We start from the raw sequence: 14,208 nt of genomic DNA, 5'->3' as shown, positions 1-14,208 counted from the left end.
TTTATTCTTTGGTGTTGAATTATCTATGTGATTTAGCAGACTTCACTAAGAGGACTGAGGAAGCATTACAAATTCATCAGTCAAAGTTTTACATAGATGTCAATGGCAGGCAATTCTGGGCACATTATGAACTCATAGTGGGGAACTGGGATAGTATAATGGAGAGTTAAAGCAAAATATTTTTGCATTATCAACAATAAAATTCCAATGGAATAATTTATATGTGGGGTGTGTTAATGCCCTTAAACTTGCATAATTTGGAAGACTTTCCCTAGTATTTTTATTTATAGCTTTTTAATTCTAATATATTATTCTAATAAGCACATGCTTTATTTTATTTAAAATACTGTCATGTAATGCATGTATTTGTGATATGTTTGACAAACCTGACCTGCAAGAAAAGCCCAACTGATTTTTCTTTAAAACATGAGAGACAAAACCATAGCTGGTGCTTCTGCACAATTCACAGACTAATTTGTTATCACTAAATTGCTAAGAAGTCCAACTAATTACATTTGCTTAGAGAGGGGAGTTTAACTTCAAAAATAAATATTGGACTTTCATCCTTTCCCTCCTAAATTTGAAAGAGAATTGTATCTACCAGCAATCTTCAAGAATTTAGACTTTAAAGAAATTTAGGTCTTTTCCCTTCAGATACTCATCATAAACCCTAAAGGATGATTTCCTGTTGCTTGGCATTTATAGTTCCTGTTCTTCTAGGATCACTACTTTTAATAAGCCATCTTTTCCAGGAATTCTTTCAAGGTATTTTACGATAAAGGTTTCCCTCACACAATATCCCATTAGGGTGGGGGAAATCTTCATTCCAAAAGTTCTCAAGAAATTATCTTAGTTGTGAAATGGAATGGTGTGCATTATAATAGTAATGCTCCCCATTCTCCATCCAGGATTAGACCATTTCTTGTTACTGTACAGAGATATATAGAAGGCAGAGATGATATAATAAATTGGGGGTGGGGGTGGGGTGGAGCTCTATCACCTTGAATAAATCTTTGTTGGTCTTAAAGGTGCCACTGGACTGTGATTTTGTTTTGTTGTGCTGCTTCAGACCAACACGGCTACCCACTGGAATCTATGTAATATTCTTGGAATCTTTGAACTGATTGGAGTCTTGGGGCTAACCTAACCGAAGAGTGCAGCCGCTCGCATTCAGGAAGCTCTGCAGGCGCCCAGCCGAAGCGTATTTAAGCGCTTTCCTCCGCCCGACTGCAGAATTTGTCTCTTTTTCAGGGAGGAGACGAGGGTGGGGGCGTACAGGAAAGCAGGGGAAGACTGTGCTCCTTTCACAGCACCCCCGCCGCCGCACGTTTCCTTTGTTAGCGATCCCCTTCCCCGAGGAAGGAGGGACTGCTTTTCTTCTTGAAGAAGAGCCGGGCTTTGGCAACGTCTAGGTGTGAGCTAGCATCAAAAGGATAAAAGGCGCGGCTTACTAGTAGGGGTCTGGAGAGGGCAGTGAGCTAAGGAAGACGAGAAGATGATGCTACCCTGTGACACAGGAACACGAGTCTTTCGGAAGTGGGTGGTCAAAGTTTCTCAAACCAGGTTCTGCGGGAACAGTGGCTTTAAACTACATCGCCCAATAAAGTGAACCTTATTGGTAGTCACATAGGTTCAATGAACTACCTAACTTCCGCTGAATTAATCCCCCCCCAAGTATATATACTTTTAGAAACACAAGCTAAAATGCAACGGCATAGCTCTGCTTTTACGGCAGGAGTGAGCTCGCGTTTTCTGCTCGGGAACGGAAAAATGTCCTTCTGTGTCAGAAGAGACATTACTCAAACTTAGTGGTACACGCGTCGCATCCATTCATTAAAAGCACCACGGTTCCACGCAGCCAGCCATACACAGCCTTTTTTCTCCTGTCTTGAAGACTAATGTGCTGCTATTACTATTCGTATTAGAATGCGAAAGTTTTAAGAAATCTATATTTGAAACTGACCATCTTCCACGTGCCGCAGTGCCAGGCACCTGCACTATGGACAGGGATACTAAAGATCCCAAGGTAAACGTTTCATTTTGGCGAGTTAGTCACTGAAGCATATAAATTAATGTGCGTATTAGAAAATAAGCAGTACAGGGTAACCTCTCTTTTGCAATCTGTTTCCTGCTCCTTTCATTCTGGGCTCTCTGAAATCTTTTAAAAGAATTTTATATTTTTCAAAGAAACATTAACAGTCCAAAAACAAACCCAACTCCCACCCCCACCCCTCTTTATTGTAATAAAATATACTAATGAATAGCACATAGCGAATTAAAATACTTTAAACCTGGGCCGTTCAGATCAGCGTGTTTGTATTTGGATGTTTAGATAAATAAAACTGGTGCAGAGTTTTATTCAAAACTGAAAAAGAATTCTATGGCCATATTGACAGTTCTCTGTTAAACTAAGGGAGGTACAATATAGAGCCCTTAAAGGGGATGCAGAATATCACTATTACTTATGCACATTTAAATTGTAACGCTTCTTCTTCAATTTTGGAAAGTGTCCAGTCCTTGAGCTGAGCATCTGTCTGCAAGGGGTAGGCATTATTAAACAACCCCCTTCATTCTGGCTACTTGTTTTCCAGCTGATTTGGGAGTCTTCCTCAGAGATACTAAAATTCGATCTCAGTTTTTGCAAGAAGAATGAGACATGCATCCGGAGAGGGTTTCTTTCTTTCTTTTCTTTTTTTTACATGGCAAAAGTTAAGTTGGCAAGGTTAAGCTAGAAGGCAAAAACTTTAAGACTCTTCCACTTTTGAAGTCACTGAAAGTCTCTTTTAGATCAGATTCTCCAAATGATGGTTAATAAAGAGGTTCCAGATTGTCAGCTACATGGCACTGATACCTGCCTACAGCCTGAGAAAATGAAATGCCCCCCCCTCCCCCGGCGATACCATTGTGTCCTGGATTCTTTGTATTCTCTGTGACTTTCTTAGGCTTTACTTTTAAAAGCTTCTCTCTCCAAAGGCCTTTCCTCCTTTTCCTACCCTCCCCCTTCCCCATCACTTCTATCTACGGAGTAATTTGTATCGTTTGGATCCACCCAGTGACTTCCACTTTGATTCCTGTACTTTGAAATGCAAACCTGCCTTTCAATGCAAATGCTCTGAGAGGTTGGCCCAATAAAACGTCTTTCCTCAGGGAGGTGCCTTTGCAAACTAGGGGGAAAAAAACTGCTCAAGAAGTTCAGGTGAACAGCTTATCAGGAAGAAGCTGTGAGCTAGCCGCAAGGGCAGGCCAGAGAAGCTGTAAGCACAGGGCACACTATGTGCGCAGGGCCACTTGGGGATGATGTATGTGGGCTATCTGTTGGATAAGGATACCAACATGTACCCCAACCCAGTCAGGCATCCCAGCCTGAACCTCAGTCCGCAAAATTACGTGCCTGTGCCCCCTCAGTACCCGGATTTTACTGGCTACCACCACATGCCAGGGATTAACAGCGATCCTCATCATGGGCAGCCCGCTGGTGCCTGGGGTTCTCCATACAGTCCAACCAAAGAGGATTGGCTCTCTTATGGCCCAGGAGCCCCGTCATCGGTCGCTAATCCGAGCCAGCTTGGATACAGCCCTCCTGATTTCAATCCAATACAGCCACCCGCCTCTGGATTGCTGCCGCCTTCTATGAGTGGCTCAGTACCCCAGTTGTCTCCAAACACTCAAAGGCGCACCCCTTTTGAATGGATGAGACGCAACGTTCCCACCAGCAACAACAGCGGTAAGGAATCGTCTCCGTTTCTTTCTGCTCTCTTTGGGAGGGGGGGGGGGAGAGAAGGCTTAAGTCATGGTAGCTAGTCAATTTCTGTTGTTCTGCCTTTACTTCTCACTCACTAGCTTCAGTTAGCAGAATGCAGGACAGAGCTGGAAACTTTATAAGGTTTACTTTTCATTGCCGTTTGCACATCATCTTGTATGTGTAAGAGTTTGTGGTCAAGTTGCACTTTTAAAATGGAAGGGAGCTTGGCAACTGGCTACAATGCAAGGGCCATTTAACACATTACCAAATTCCAACACAGGATGAACTCCCACTTGAGAATTCATGAAAACCATGAGTGGATTGTCCTGTGAGATGTACAAGCATGTAATTTTCCCACTTTATGAACCAATAAGGACAAGCAATGTACTCCCAATGTGTATGTGGAGCATAACCTGTATTTGTACTTGTCACAACTGGATTGCATATTAATCAATATTTTGTAACTTATGCAGAAAACCCAAGTTAAAATGTATCTTGATTAAGTAATTTACACTTAATTTTACACTTAATTTACACACTCAGGTTCTGTGTAATGCCAACAGCCAAACCAGCAAAAAGTTGGGCCTATTAAACCATATTGATTCCATTTATTAAATTTGTTGATTATTGGATCATACCCATTTGTGTACTTCCCCACTTCCTCCTTGTGCTGCAGCCACTGAGCCCTCTGAAATTTTGTTCTTGGTGGTCAGCAAGCCCTTAGAAACAGCCCAAGTGGGGTGGGTATTCAATGAGAGGGGGAATCTGCAGGAATTGCTGCCCCATCTTCTGCATATGGAAATGCTGTTTTGTTGGAGAAACTGCATGGTAGGATGCACTCCAGTGTATCTAGGAAGATTCATGATAACATTCCATGAAAGAATAAAATCTTGTTAGGGTTTACCAGTCCTATGAGACTTGTTTATTTTAGGATCTTTGATGGTAATGAAATACATGTCCTACTTGTGAATTATATGACCAAATATAATTTAGGTTCAGAGTATAAGATGGCAGGTTTAACTATGTTTCCTAGAAGTGCACTGTAGGTAGATTCCCAAGGAAACAAGAGTTAAAGCTAGGTGACAATAAAATGTGTTTTAGCTATTATATGGTTTGTCGTTGTATAAGGTCATGCACATAGTCAGTAGCTCATCTACATTGTAAGAAATGATTACATTTCCCTTAGCCTTTCAGTATCTTTGTCAAACACTTCACTAAGATTCTGGCACTAGGGATTCATTGAGTCACAAGTTAATTTTTTTCTTATCTAGAAACATAGTAAACTGTAGAATTCTTGCTCTAACTTAACTGACAAGCCCTGTAGTTAAATACTGTAATTTGGAGTGTCAGACACAGTAAAATCACATCACATAAATGGCAAAGACTGTTGAGTTGATTCACCTGGAGAGAAATCACTGACTTTGAGAGGACATACATTTTGCAGTGTTAGTACTGATATCTGGGTGATTAATTTAACAATTTTTCATGAAGTCAGCTAGGCAGTGACAATAATTGAAAAATAAAATCTGCCTTATCAACATAGCATAGCATCTGAAGGGCTATTTTACATACTATTTTAAATGTTAAAAAGAACATGCATAAGAAATTGCTATAAGTTGTGGGGTAGTTCACATCTCGTTTTTAAAAAGTAAGTACATAACAAAATGTACTGGAGGGGGGAAACAGAAAAGGTGTTTCAGGTGTGGGCACTGTCATTAAAAAGTTTTGTTGCCTGTGTGTATACATATACATATACATATACATATACATATACATATACATATACATATACATATACATATACATATACATATAGTGTGTGTGTGTAAGTCTACTAACAGCAATGACTTTTCAGAATACAGTAATTCTGCATTGAATTGCACTGAAAGATCAATTTCAATGTCTGAACAAGCCTCCAACTAAGTGAGAGCCTATCAGAACATGAGTATGGACTTACCTTATCTCCTTTAAACATTCTGCCAGGCTTCTAGTACCATAAAATCAGACATCAATTTAAATGTGTAGAAGACTGTTGTCTAATTGTTGGATTTCCTGTATGTCACACAAACAAAATGCTGTCTTTGTTTTGGTCCTGAAATCAGGTTATGATTTTTTTTCAGGTCTCTGAAGTAGGTATGGCGAAGGAAAGTGTCAAGTTGGCTGTTCTTTCTTTTTCTTTATAAATACAATACAAAACTTGAAATGGGGCTTATTCAGTGCCCCATTGAATAACCACATATCATTGGAACCACTTTGATAAACAAAGGTTTTATGCATAAACATGTGAAGAAGGAAGGGGAACATGTGAAAAAGGGGGATGTGATGATTGTAGTATGTGGGGAAAATGGTTTACATGGATTGTAGTGATTATCCTCTAAGTCTTCTTTATTGGTTCAGTGACAATCTATTAAGTCCTGGACTGACCATTTGACCCATTTGACCCATATTCTAGAGTTTTCTGGAGCTGTGTGATGGTGATTGTCCTGATTTGTATGTAATGATGATCTTGCATGCAAGACAGCATGACACAAAGCTTTCATATGGTTTTATGAGAAAAACAGAACCTTTGTAGGATGGATTACACCTGTGTGTTAAAGGACAGATTCTCCGAGTCCTGAAGCTCTTATTTGCTTTTGAGGAAATTATGTATGTGCTATCCAGAAATAAAAACTATACGATACTTTTTATTAAGACCAATCAAAATGATACAGTATACAAATATGTGTAGAATTTATCATTGTTAGATGTTAAAAAAGAGGTGGGAATCTTTTAGACTAAGATATAAATTAATCCTTATCTGCATCCTGATCTACTGATTCCCTTTGGCCAAGCAGAGCAGACAGATCATAACCTTAAAATATCTTCTTCTTCCCCCCTTTAATGAGAAAGTTCTGAAAATTTTGAAAGTAAGCATGCTACAAGGTTGTATTATTTTGATTACTCTTTTTAAAGAAAAATGTATTAAACAGGTTTTGTTTTTTGATTTTACGATGGGCCAGTGTGTATCTATCTTATGATGTATGCACTGCATAAAACGCATTTGCACATACTCAAAATCACTTATTAGTTATTCTCTTACATTCTTTAATCCTCCTATTGTATTGGAAAGCAGGGCTGTAAAAAGGTGGATTTCCCCATCTTTCAGTTCATGTTTACAGTGGAAATTCTTTAATCCACATTACTGAATATGAGTACAAAACTACAGGGTACTAATTATTCTGTGAAAACACACTGGTATTGGTCAGTGATGCAAAGCAGTATGTGAGATTTTTCTGTGGGAAATGATGTATTGTGGGGTCAATGTTCTTTTTTTAAATGTGTGAACCTGTTTGAGAGAGCATTTGAAGGATTTGTGCATAACCTGATGAATGAGGGACTTTCTGTATTTATGTTTAAGAACTAATGGGGGATTTATTCACTTTGTGTTAGTTTTCACCAGTTGTGACAAATGTGGATTCCAAATTTGTTATTTGGGGGTTTATTGCTCGGATAATGTATTTGTTTCTTAAAGCTTAGGGCTAAGTTATACTTAATTTACACTGTGATGTAAGTGCTTGACCAAGTCAAATCACAGAGGAGTAATGGCGTAAAGCCGTTGTCAAAGATGAACACGTTTCTTAAGTCTTGAGTGTGATTTTCTCCATTAGTTACAGCGCAACAGCTCTGGTTTCCTAAAACGAGTATTTTTTCAAAAAAATGTCACCCTGACCCATGGCAAAAGAGTGGTCTGCACAGATCATTAATGAAACCGATTCTAAGAGTGAGAAATCGTTGCGTGGAAGCAACAGGTTGTGTGAAGAAAGAAAAGGGGGCGCGTGCCGCCCGCGAACTTTCCCGCCAAGCCACTTCAGGCGTTTATTGCCCCGCAAAATGGCTGGTTTCTGAGCGCCTCTTTCGTCTCAAGGTGGTTCCTCTATGAGCGTCTCGCTGCCGCCCCCGGGCCAAATCCTGCAGCCTCGTGTTCGCGCTGAACTCTTGAACTCTTGAGCGAGAAGGGGTAATCGAGAGAGCTCCTCGATGGGAAAGTGGAAGTCGCTCCACAGGGAAACGCAAATGAACACTCTGGGGAAAGACCCTGCAGCGCTGTCCCAGTTCAAAGGCGGCAGCGAGAAGAGACGGCCACTGAAAAGGGCCGCCAGCGCCTCCCTCAAGCCCAGTGCCTATTTACAAGCGTGCTCCTTTGTCATACAGATATGGGCGCCCGCATTGTCCTCGGCTCTTTGGGCTGGGAAGCAGGGACTCCCGGCGCCCTTTGAAGTTGGGCCATCTTGAGGCACTTTCGTTTTCCTACGGGAGCTGTAGTTTGGGCCAAACAAACCCAAACGCCTTCATGCCTAGCCGTGGAACCATCGCTCTCTGCCCTCTTTTCCCCAAAGCTGTTGCCTGGCAATGCGGTCCTTTATTTGGATTTATACTTATGAGATTGGACCTGTGGCTGGTTTGTTCTGGTCTAAATGACTGCAAATAAAGTGTTTGGTCTGCTGTTGGTGCAGCTTGAAGATTCCTGAGGGGTGTGAGGAAATAAACCAGACTTAAGAGAGACAGAGAAAGATGCTGGCCATTGGGATGAAGTTCCCTTCTGACCAGAGGCATCAAAAATCCCAATTAATCCAGATGCTTCAATTCCATTAGTAGAGATTTAAGCACTTAACATTTCCATTGAAATCAATAGGATCTAATGGATAGCTACAGTTTGATTCTATGCCAACAGGTCTGCTTTTTTCACATGTATGTGCAGGTATTTAACTTTCCCCTGCAAAATATTGAACAAACCTAGCTACTTGATCATCACTATCAATTTGTGCAGAGTTGCTATTATTGGGTTTACATACAACTAAATTGGACGCTGTCATATGTGACATCTGCCAAGCCTGTGCTTTGTAGGAACATGTGTCAGTAACATGATAATAGATGTTTAAATTTGAGAATTGGTAAAACATTTCTGAATCTTGCAATTCATATATCTCTGGCTTTAATACATGGGTGGACAACTTCTGGCAGATGCAGTGCATCAGATAGTTTTGTTCAGCTCTCAAGGCCATCTTTACTGAAGGAACTGTCCTGCATAGTGCAGGGGGTTGTTGCTGCTAGTAGTGGGGAAAGTGAGGGAGCAGCAGGCTGCATTTTCCTAGCAAGAGATGTTCCATGGTGACTAGCTAAGGTAGTAGCATTCCTGGACTTCCTTGGTGGTCTCCCTGCCCAATGCTGACCAGGACCACCCTGCTTGGCTTCCTGAAGAAAACAGCTTAAGAAGGTGGGCTGGATGGGATCATATTCCTGCTGAGCCCCTTCCCCTCCTCAGCCGCTGTCCTTCCCAAGCTCTGCCCCAGATCTCCAGAAATTTCAGCATTGGCAACCCTTCCCCAAAGGGGAAGCCTCCTTGTTCGTGGCTAGGGGATATTCTATTGCTTGCTTCTTTCTTTCTCGTTCTTTCTCTCTTTTCCTTCCTCATGTGTCTTTCTCCCCAGTGAGGTCCCAAAGTGGCTTTGACAAATGACTTTCACAAAAAACAAACAAACAAAAAACGCATATATGTTTCCTCAGACTAAAATATGACCACTGCACAACAACTAAAAAAGAAGTGTAGGCCACAGAGTGTTCTTTGAATTTGAAGTAGACAATACCGGGAAAGAGGTGTGTGTTTGTATGTCTGTGTGGCCATTAGAGGTAGACCTGGGAACCAAGGGGATGGGGGCCCTAAAAAGTTCGGGAAACATTGAAATAAAGCTTTGAATTCAGACACTTAGGTACTTGCCAGTGCAAACCATGTACATTCCAACTGTCCTAGTTCTTTGCATACATGAGAGATTTTGTGGCTGGTTTCTAGGTCCGTGGCTTTTAAATCAAGAGTATAATGAAATTTAAACCATTTAAAAACTATTTTATTTTTAATCTGCCCTTCTCTGAAGGCTCAGAGCAGACAACATATATAAACAATACACAACAGTTGTCAGATTAAAACATTCGTTTTGAAACATTATATAATTGGATAAATTTAAAACCATCTTAATTTTACAGTGGGGCAGTCCAGGTGTCAAGTACGGTGAAAGCTTGGCTGATGTTTTGGGCAGGGAGGCCAGAATTACGGTGTCATTTAGTTAAAAAGGTAAATTTCTCAAGATTATTGCAAGAGACTAGGGGGGCTAGGCCCCCTCCCCAGGGGGGCTAGGGGGGCTAGGCCCCCTCGGAGGGCGAAGGCTTCCCAGGGCCTGGCAGTCCTGTGGCTGGATGTGCCGTGCTCCCCGCCCCCCCCTGTGGCGGTCAGCACTCAGCGCGGGGAGAAGACCATGGCCGTAGAGTTGGGGATGCAGCATGGCCGGTCTTCATGCTGTGGCGAAGGCTGCTTTGAGACTCTGGTGGCTCCTTGCAGATCTGAGCAGCGCTGTCGTGGGCTGCCCCGTGCTCTGAGAGCCACCTCCTCCCCTTGACGGTGTCCAGCGCAGCTGCCTCCTCAGCAGCATGTCCACCACTCCACCATTTGTGTGGGGTGATGGTCGTGGAGAGGCTCGCCAGTGGCTAGGGAGGGTGGTTCCTCCAGGAGCTATCCCAATCAAGGTGCGGCCAGCTTTGCTGGCTACACCTTGACTGGCGCACGGAGTGTGTCCATTCGGGCAGAAATCCAGGACGGACACTCTCAGGGCCCTGGGCACACTCCACCTACTGGCCCTTTTACCATATATTATAGGGCCACAATAGTTAGGACAGGGCCACAATGGTTAGGATATACTCAGAGCAGTAGCTGGTCTCCAGAGGTTTGGGAAGAGATATTTCTTGTCACCTATGATATGATCGTTAATTTGGAATGCTGGGGATTGAACCCGAGACCTTTTGTATGCCAAGGCTAATGCAGCTAAGCCAAAGACAAAGTATATGCCTTATAGTTCATATGCCATCATTTCCTTCACAATTTACAGTTTCTGAACCATTTTCAAGAGTGGGCCATCTAAAGCACATTACAATAATCTAGACAAAATGTTATAAAGGTATTCCTGGTTCAAAAGGAAGGGCTGAATCTGATTTATAAATCCTGCTAGATTTTGCTGTTTGTGACTGGAATTCTTAATACAATCGTATGACTAAAAAATCACTGGTGGACTTGCATTACATGGGAGGTTTTAGAAGAAGAAGAAGAAGAGTTGGTTCTTATATGCTGCTTTTCTCCACCCACAGGAGTCTCAAAGCAGCTTATACTCTCCTTCCCTTTCCTCTCCCCACAACAGACACCCTGTGAGGTAGGTGAGGCTGCGAGAGCCCTGACATTACTGTTTGGTATGTTATGATGAAAACTACTTCCCATGTTAAAACTAATACATTCTGCAGGTCTAAACAATGTGCATTGTGTTGGTTTGTTTTCTTTTTGAATGTTAAGAACTTTGCCATGCTTGCAATACAATCCCATTTAGATTTTATTTATTTGGTTTATTTCTTGCTGCTCCCTGGGCACTGGCTCGGGGCGAGTTACAATAATAAAACCAAATAGTAAAATAGCAAGACAATAAACCACTTAAAACCATTTCCTACCAAGTGGTGAAAAACTACCCCACCAGTAGTCTCCCACTAGTGCCTCAAGGAGATGTTCATGGAAGGAGCCTGTTGTCATGGCTAAGTCGAGGAGCAGCGTCTGGTCTCAACTGCCTTGGACTCAACCAAATGCCGGGTGGAATAGCTCCGTCTTGCAGGCCCTATGGAACTGTAAAAGCTCCATCAGGGCCCTCAGCTCTTCCAGGAGTTCATTACACCAGGCTGGGGCCAGGACCGAAAAGACCCTGGCCAGGTGTATCATGGGCTGGAGATCACCAACAGATTAGTACCCGAAGAGTTCAAGGCCCTGTGAGCATAAGGCGACAGGTGGTCCCTCAGACTGCAGATGGCCTTGAAGGTTAACACCAGAACTTTGAACTTGTTATGAAATGCAAGTGACAACCAATGCAGCTGCCTCAGTGTTGGCTGGATATGGGACCTCAAGGGTGTTCCAGTGAGGACCGTAGCAGTTGCATTCTGCATTAGCTGTAATAGATTCAAGTGGATAGCAGTCCTGGTCTGAAGCAGAACAGATTTTGAGTCCAGTGGCACCTTTAAGACCAAAAAAAGTTTTATTCAAGATATGAGCTTTGTTGGTCTTAAAGGTGACATTGGACTCAAAATTTGTTCTAATTCTGTTTAGGGTTATTCTTATTTTAACCCACTATGTCACTGAATTTAGACAATTAATTCTGCATAGGAGTGCACTGTTAATCTGGGAATTGTCAGCAGAATGTAGAAACCTACAAGTGCCAATCTACTTTCACTGGAGACCCATACTTATATGAGCCCATATGACAGTTTAGTTCTTCACAGCCGTCCCTAGTTGTAATGTTCTCACTTTGGATAGTATGCTTTTCTGTAGCCTGTTCAATGAAAAACCACGAAAAGTGTCTGTTTTATGGAATGTGCTCTTGGAGGTTGTGTACAGGGAGCCTTCTCTACTAGCTTTTCAAAATGCCTATAAAATACCTTGTTAATCTGAAAGGAAGACTAGTTTTTTTTAACATGTACTGTCTGAAAAAGGAAGGGGTCACCTTAAATTCATATAGGTTACGGTACCTGTATAGCAATAAGAAGCTTTTGGCACATTGTCTTTTCAGGAGGATGGCACATCTTTTTGGATAAATATGGTAGTTTTATTTTAGTGCCCTTTGTTTTAATTATTGTCTTTCAAGGTTATGATAGTCTTAATCTTCTGAGCAAGCTGTTTATTCAGCATTATTTATTTTTTAATTTTCAGAGTCATTTAAATTGTTTTTGTGGACTACAGTTTTTGTGGACAAGTAAATTCTTTTGCATAGGCAGCCATCCCCATTTCTTCCAGACATTTGCATCTATACTGAAATATTATTGTACTTGAGTAGCAAAATGTATAAAGCAGTACTAAAATGAAAGAGATCTTTGTTGTCTATTGCAGACATTCTCAATCAGGGTTTTGTGAAACCCTGGGGTTTCTTGACAGCCCTGGGAGAGTTTCCTGAATGGATGGCAGTTAATTAATTTTCAATATTTTTAAAATTTGTTAAACATTTATTGGGTGATATAACCATGTATGAGTTGTAGAAATCCAGCCTAGAGGTGACCATCACCTGGATCACTATGGTTAGGTGTTCTGGGGCCAGGTAGGGTGCTAGTAGCTTGGCTTGGCATAGATGGAAGAACACCAGCTGGGCTACTTTTGCAATTTGTTCGTTCAGGGAAAAGGAGGTGTCAGAGCTCATGCCCTGGTTCCTGGCAGAGTGTGCAATTGACAGTTGCACCCCATACAGCTTGGGCAGTCGTGCTTCCTTGCTTGTCCCTTTCCTACCAAACCAAATTTTGCAAGATTAAGCTTCAGATGGCTTTGCTTAAGCTAGCTTGTCCCTGCTTCCCAGACATTTGTCTAATGAGTCTGGGGGAGAGCCAGGGTGGCCATCCATTATGGGGAAAAGCTGGGTGTCACTGGCATACTGATGGCATCCCTGTCTGAAACTCTTTATCAGCTGGACAAGAAGGTGCATAAAGATGTTAAATAGGACTGGGGAGAGAATTGCCCCTCCTGGCATAGTTGCCAACAATGCAATTGGTTCTCTCCTATTGCTGCCCTCGGTTTGCGACCCCGGAGGAAAAAGTTAAGCTACTGAAGGGCAGTTTTTATTATTCTTTGCTCCTTTTTTCTGTTCACAATAATCCTGTAAGGTAGGCTAGGTTGGAGTATGTGACTGGAACATGAAAATCTAATGATAATTTAAAACTAACAAACTGCTTAATTTCACTTTTGAGGAGAAATGGGCAGATAGGTATCAGGTTTAGGACTTAGAAGGTGAACAGGCAACAGGAATGAAGTCATTTTGTATAAATGAAAACAGTAGTTTGTCATAATCAAGTAGCTGTTTGGTTATACAGACAGATAACTGGAGAGAGTTCTCTTGGCAGTTAGTACAAGAGGGTATGTGGGACACATAACTGCCCTGGAGCAACCTGGTCAGGCCTCCCTTCCTTTTTTGCAAACACACATACACATAAACATACACAAAGACTCCCTGCCATTCCCCCTTACCTGTTGGTTTCCAAACCTCCACTTTGGTTCCTCCCCCTTCCTCCCTTGCAAACACATACACACACATACACACAGAGACCGAGACTCCCTTCCCTCCCCCCTATTTCCCCCTTAACTGTTTGTTTCCCAACCTCCTCCTTGCTTCCTCCCCCCTCACGCATACACACACATATACACATAGACCCCTTCCCCTCCCCCTCCTGTTTCCCCCTTTACCTGTAGGTTTCCCAACTTCCCTCCCAAGCAAACACACAGACACTCCCTTTCCTTCCCCCTCCCCTATCCTGCTTACCTGCTCCTCCTCCACTGCCCCAATCTCGGAGGGTCGTGCAGTGGCTGCCTAGGCTCCTGGGGCCTGCATGGCCACCACAAAGACCTAGGGGGCAGGGCAGTCACTGCCTTG

At 42.3% G+C, this 14,208-nt stretch overlaps 1 protein-coding gene across 1 annotated transcript in view; it reads left to right on the top strand.

Annotated features, from left to right (window-relative positions):
- Positions 1–3,162: 3,162 nt before the first annotated feature.
- The window catches only part of CDX1 (caudal type homeobox 1), a 65,630-nt gene continuing 54,584 nt past the window's right edge, over positions 3,163–14,208 (top strand). Inside the window, exon 1 of the mRNA XM_077326588.1 lies at positions 3,163–3,724. Coding sequence (XP_077182703.1) covers positions 3,295–3,724 — 430 coding nt within the window. The 5' untranslated portion in view covers positions 3,163–3,294. The remainder of the gene's footprint in view (positions 3,725–14,208) is intronic.

Source organism: Paroedura picta, chromosome 3 (genome assembly GCF_049243985.1).
Source record: "Paroedura picta isolate Pp20150507F chromosome 3, Ppicta_v3.0, whole genome shotgun sequence".
In the NCBI taxonomy this organism is placed as follows: domain Eukaryota; kingdom Metazoa; phylum Chordata; class Lepidosauria; order Squamata; family Gekkonidae; genus Paroedura; species Paroedura picta.
Note: the sequence above shows the minus strand (reverse complement) of the source record. Positions and strands in the feature narration are given on the sequence as shown.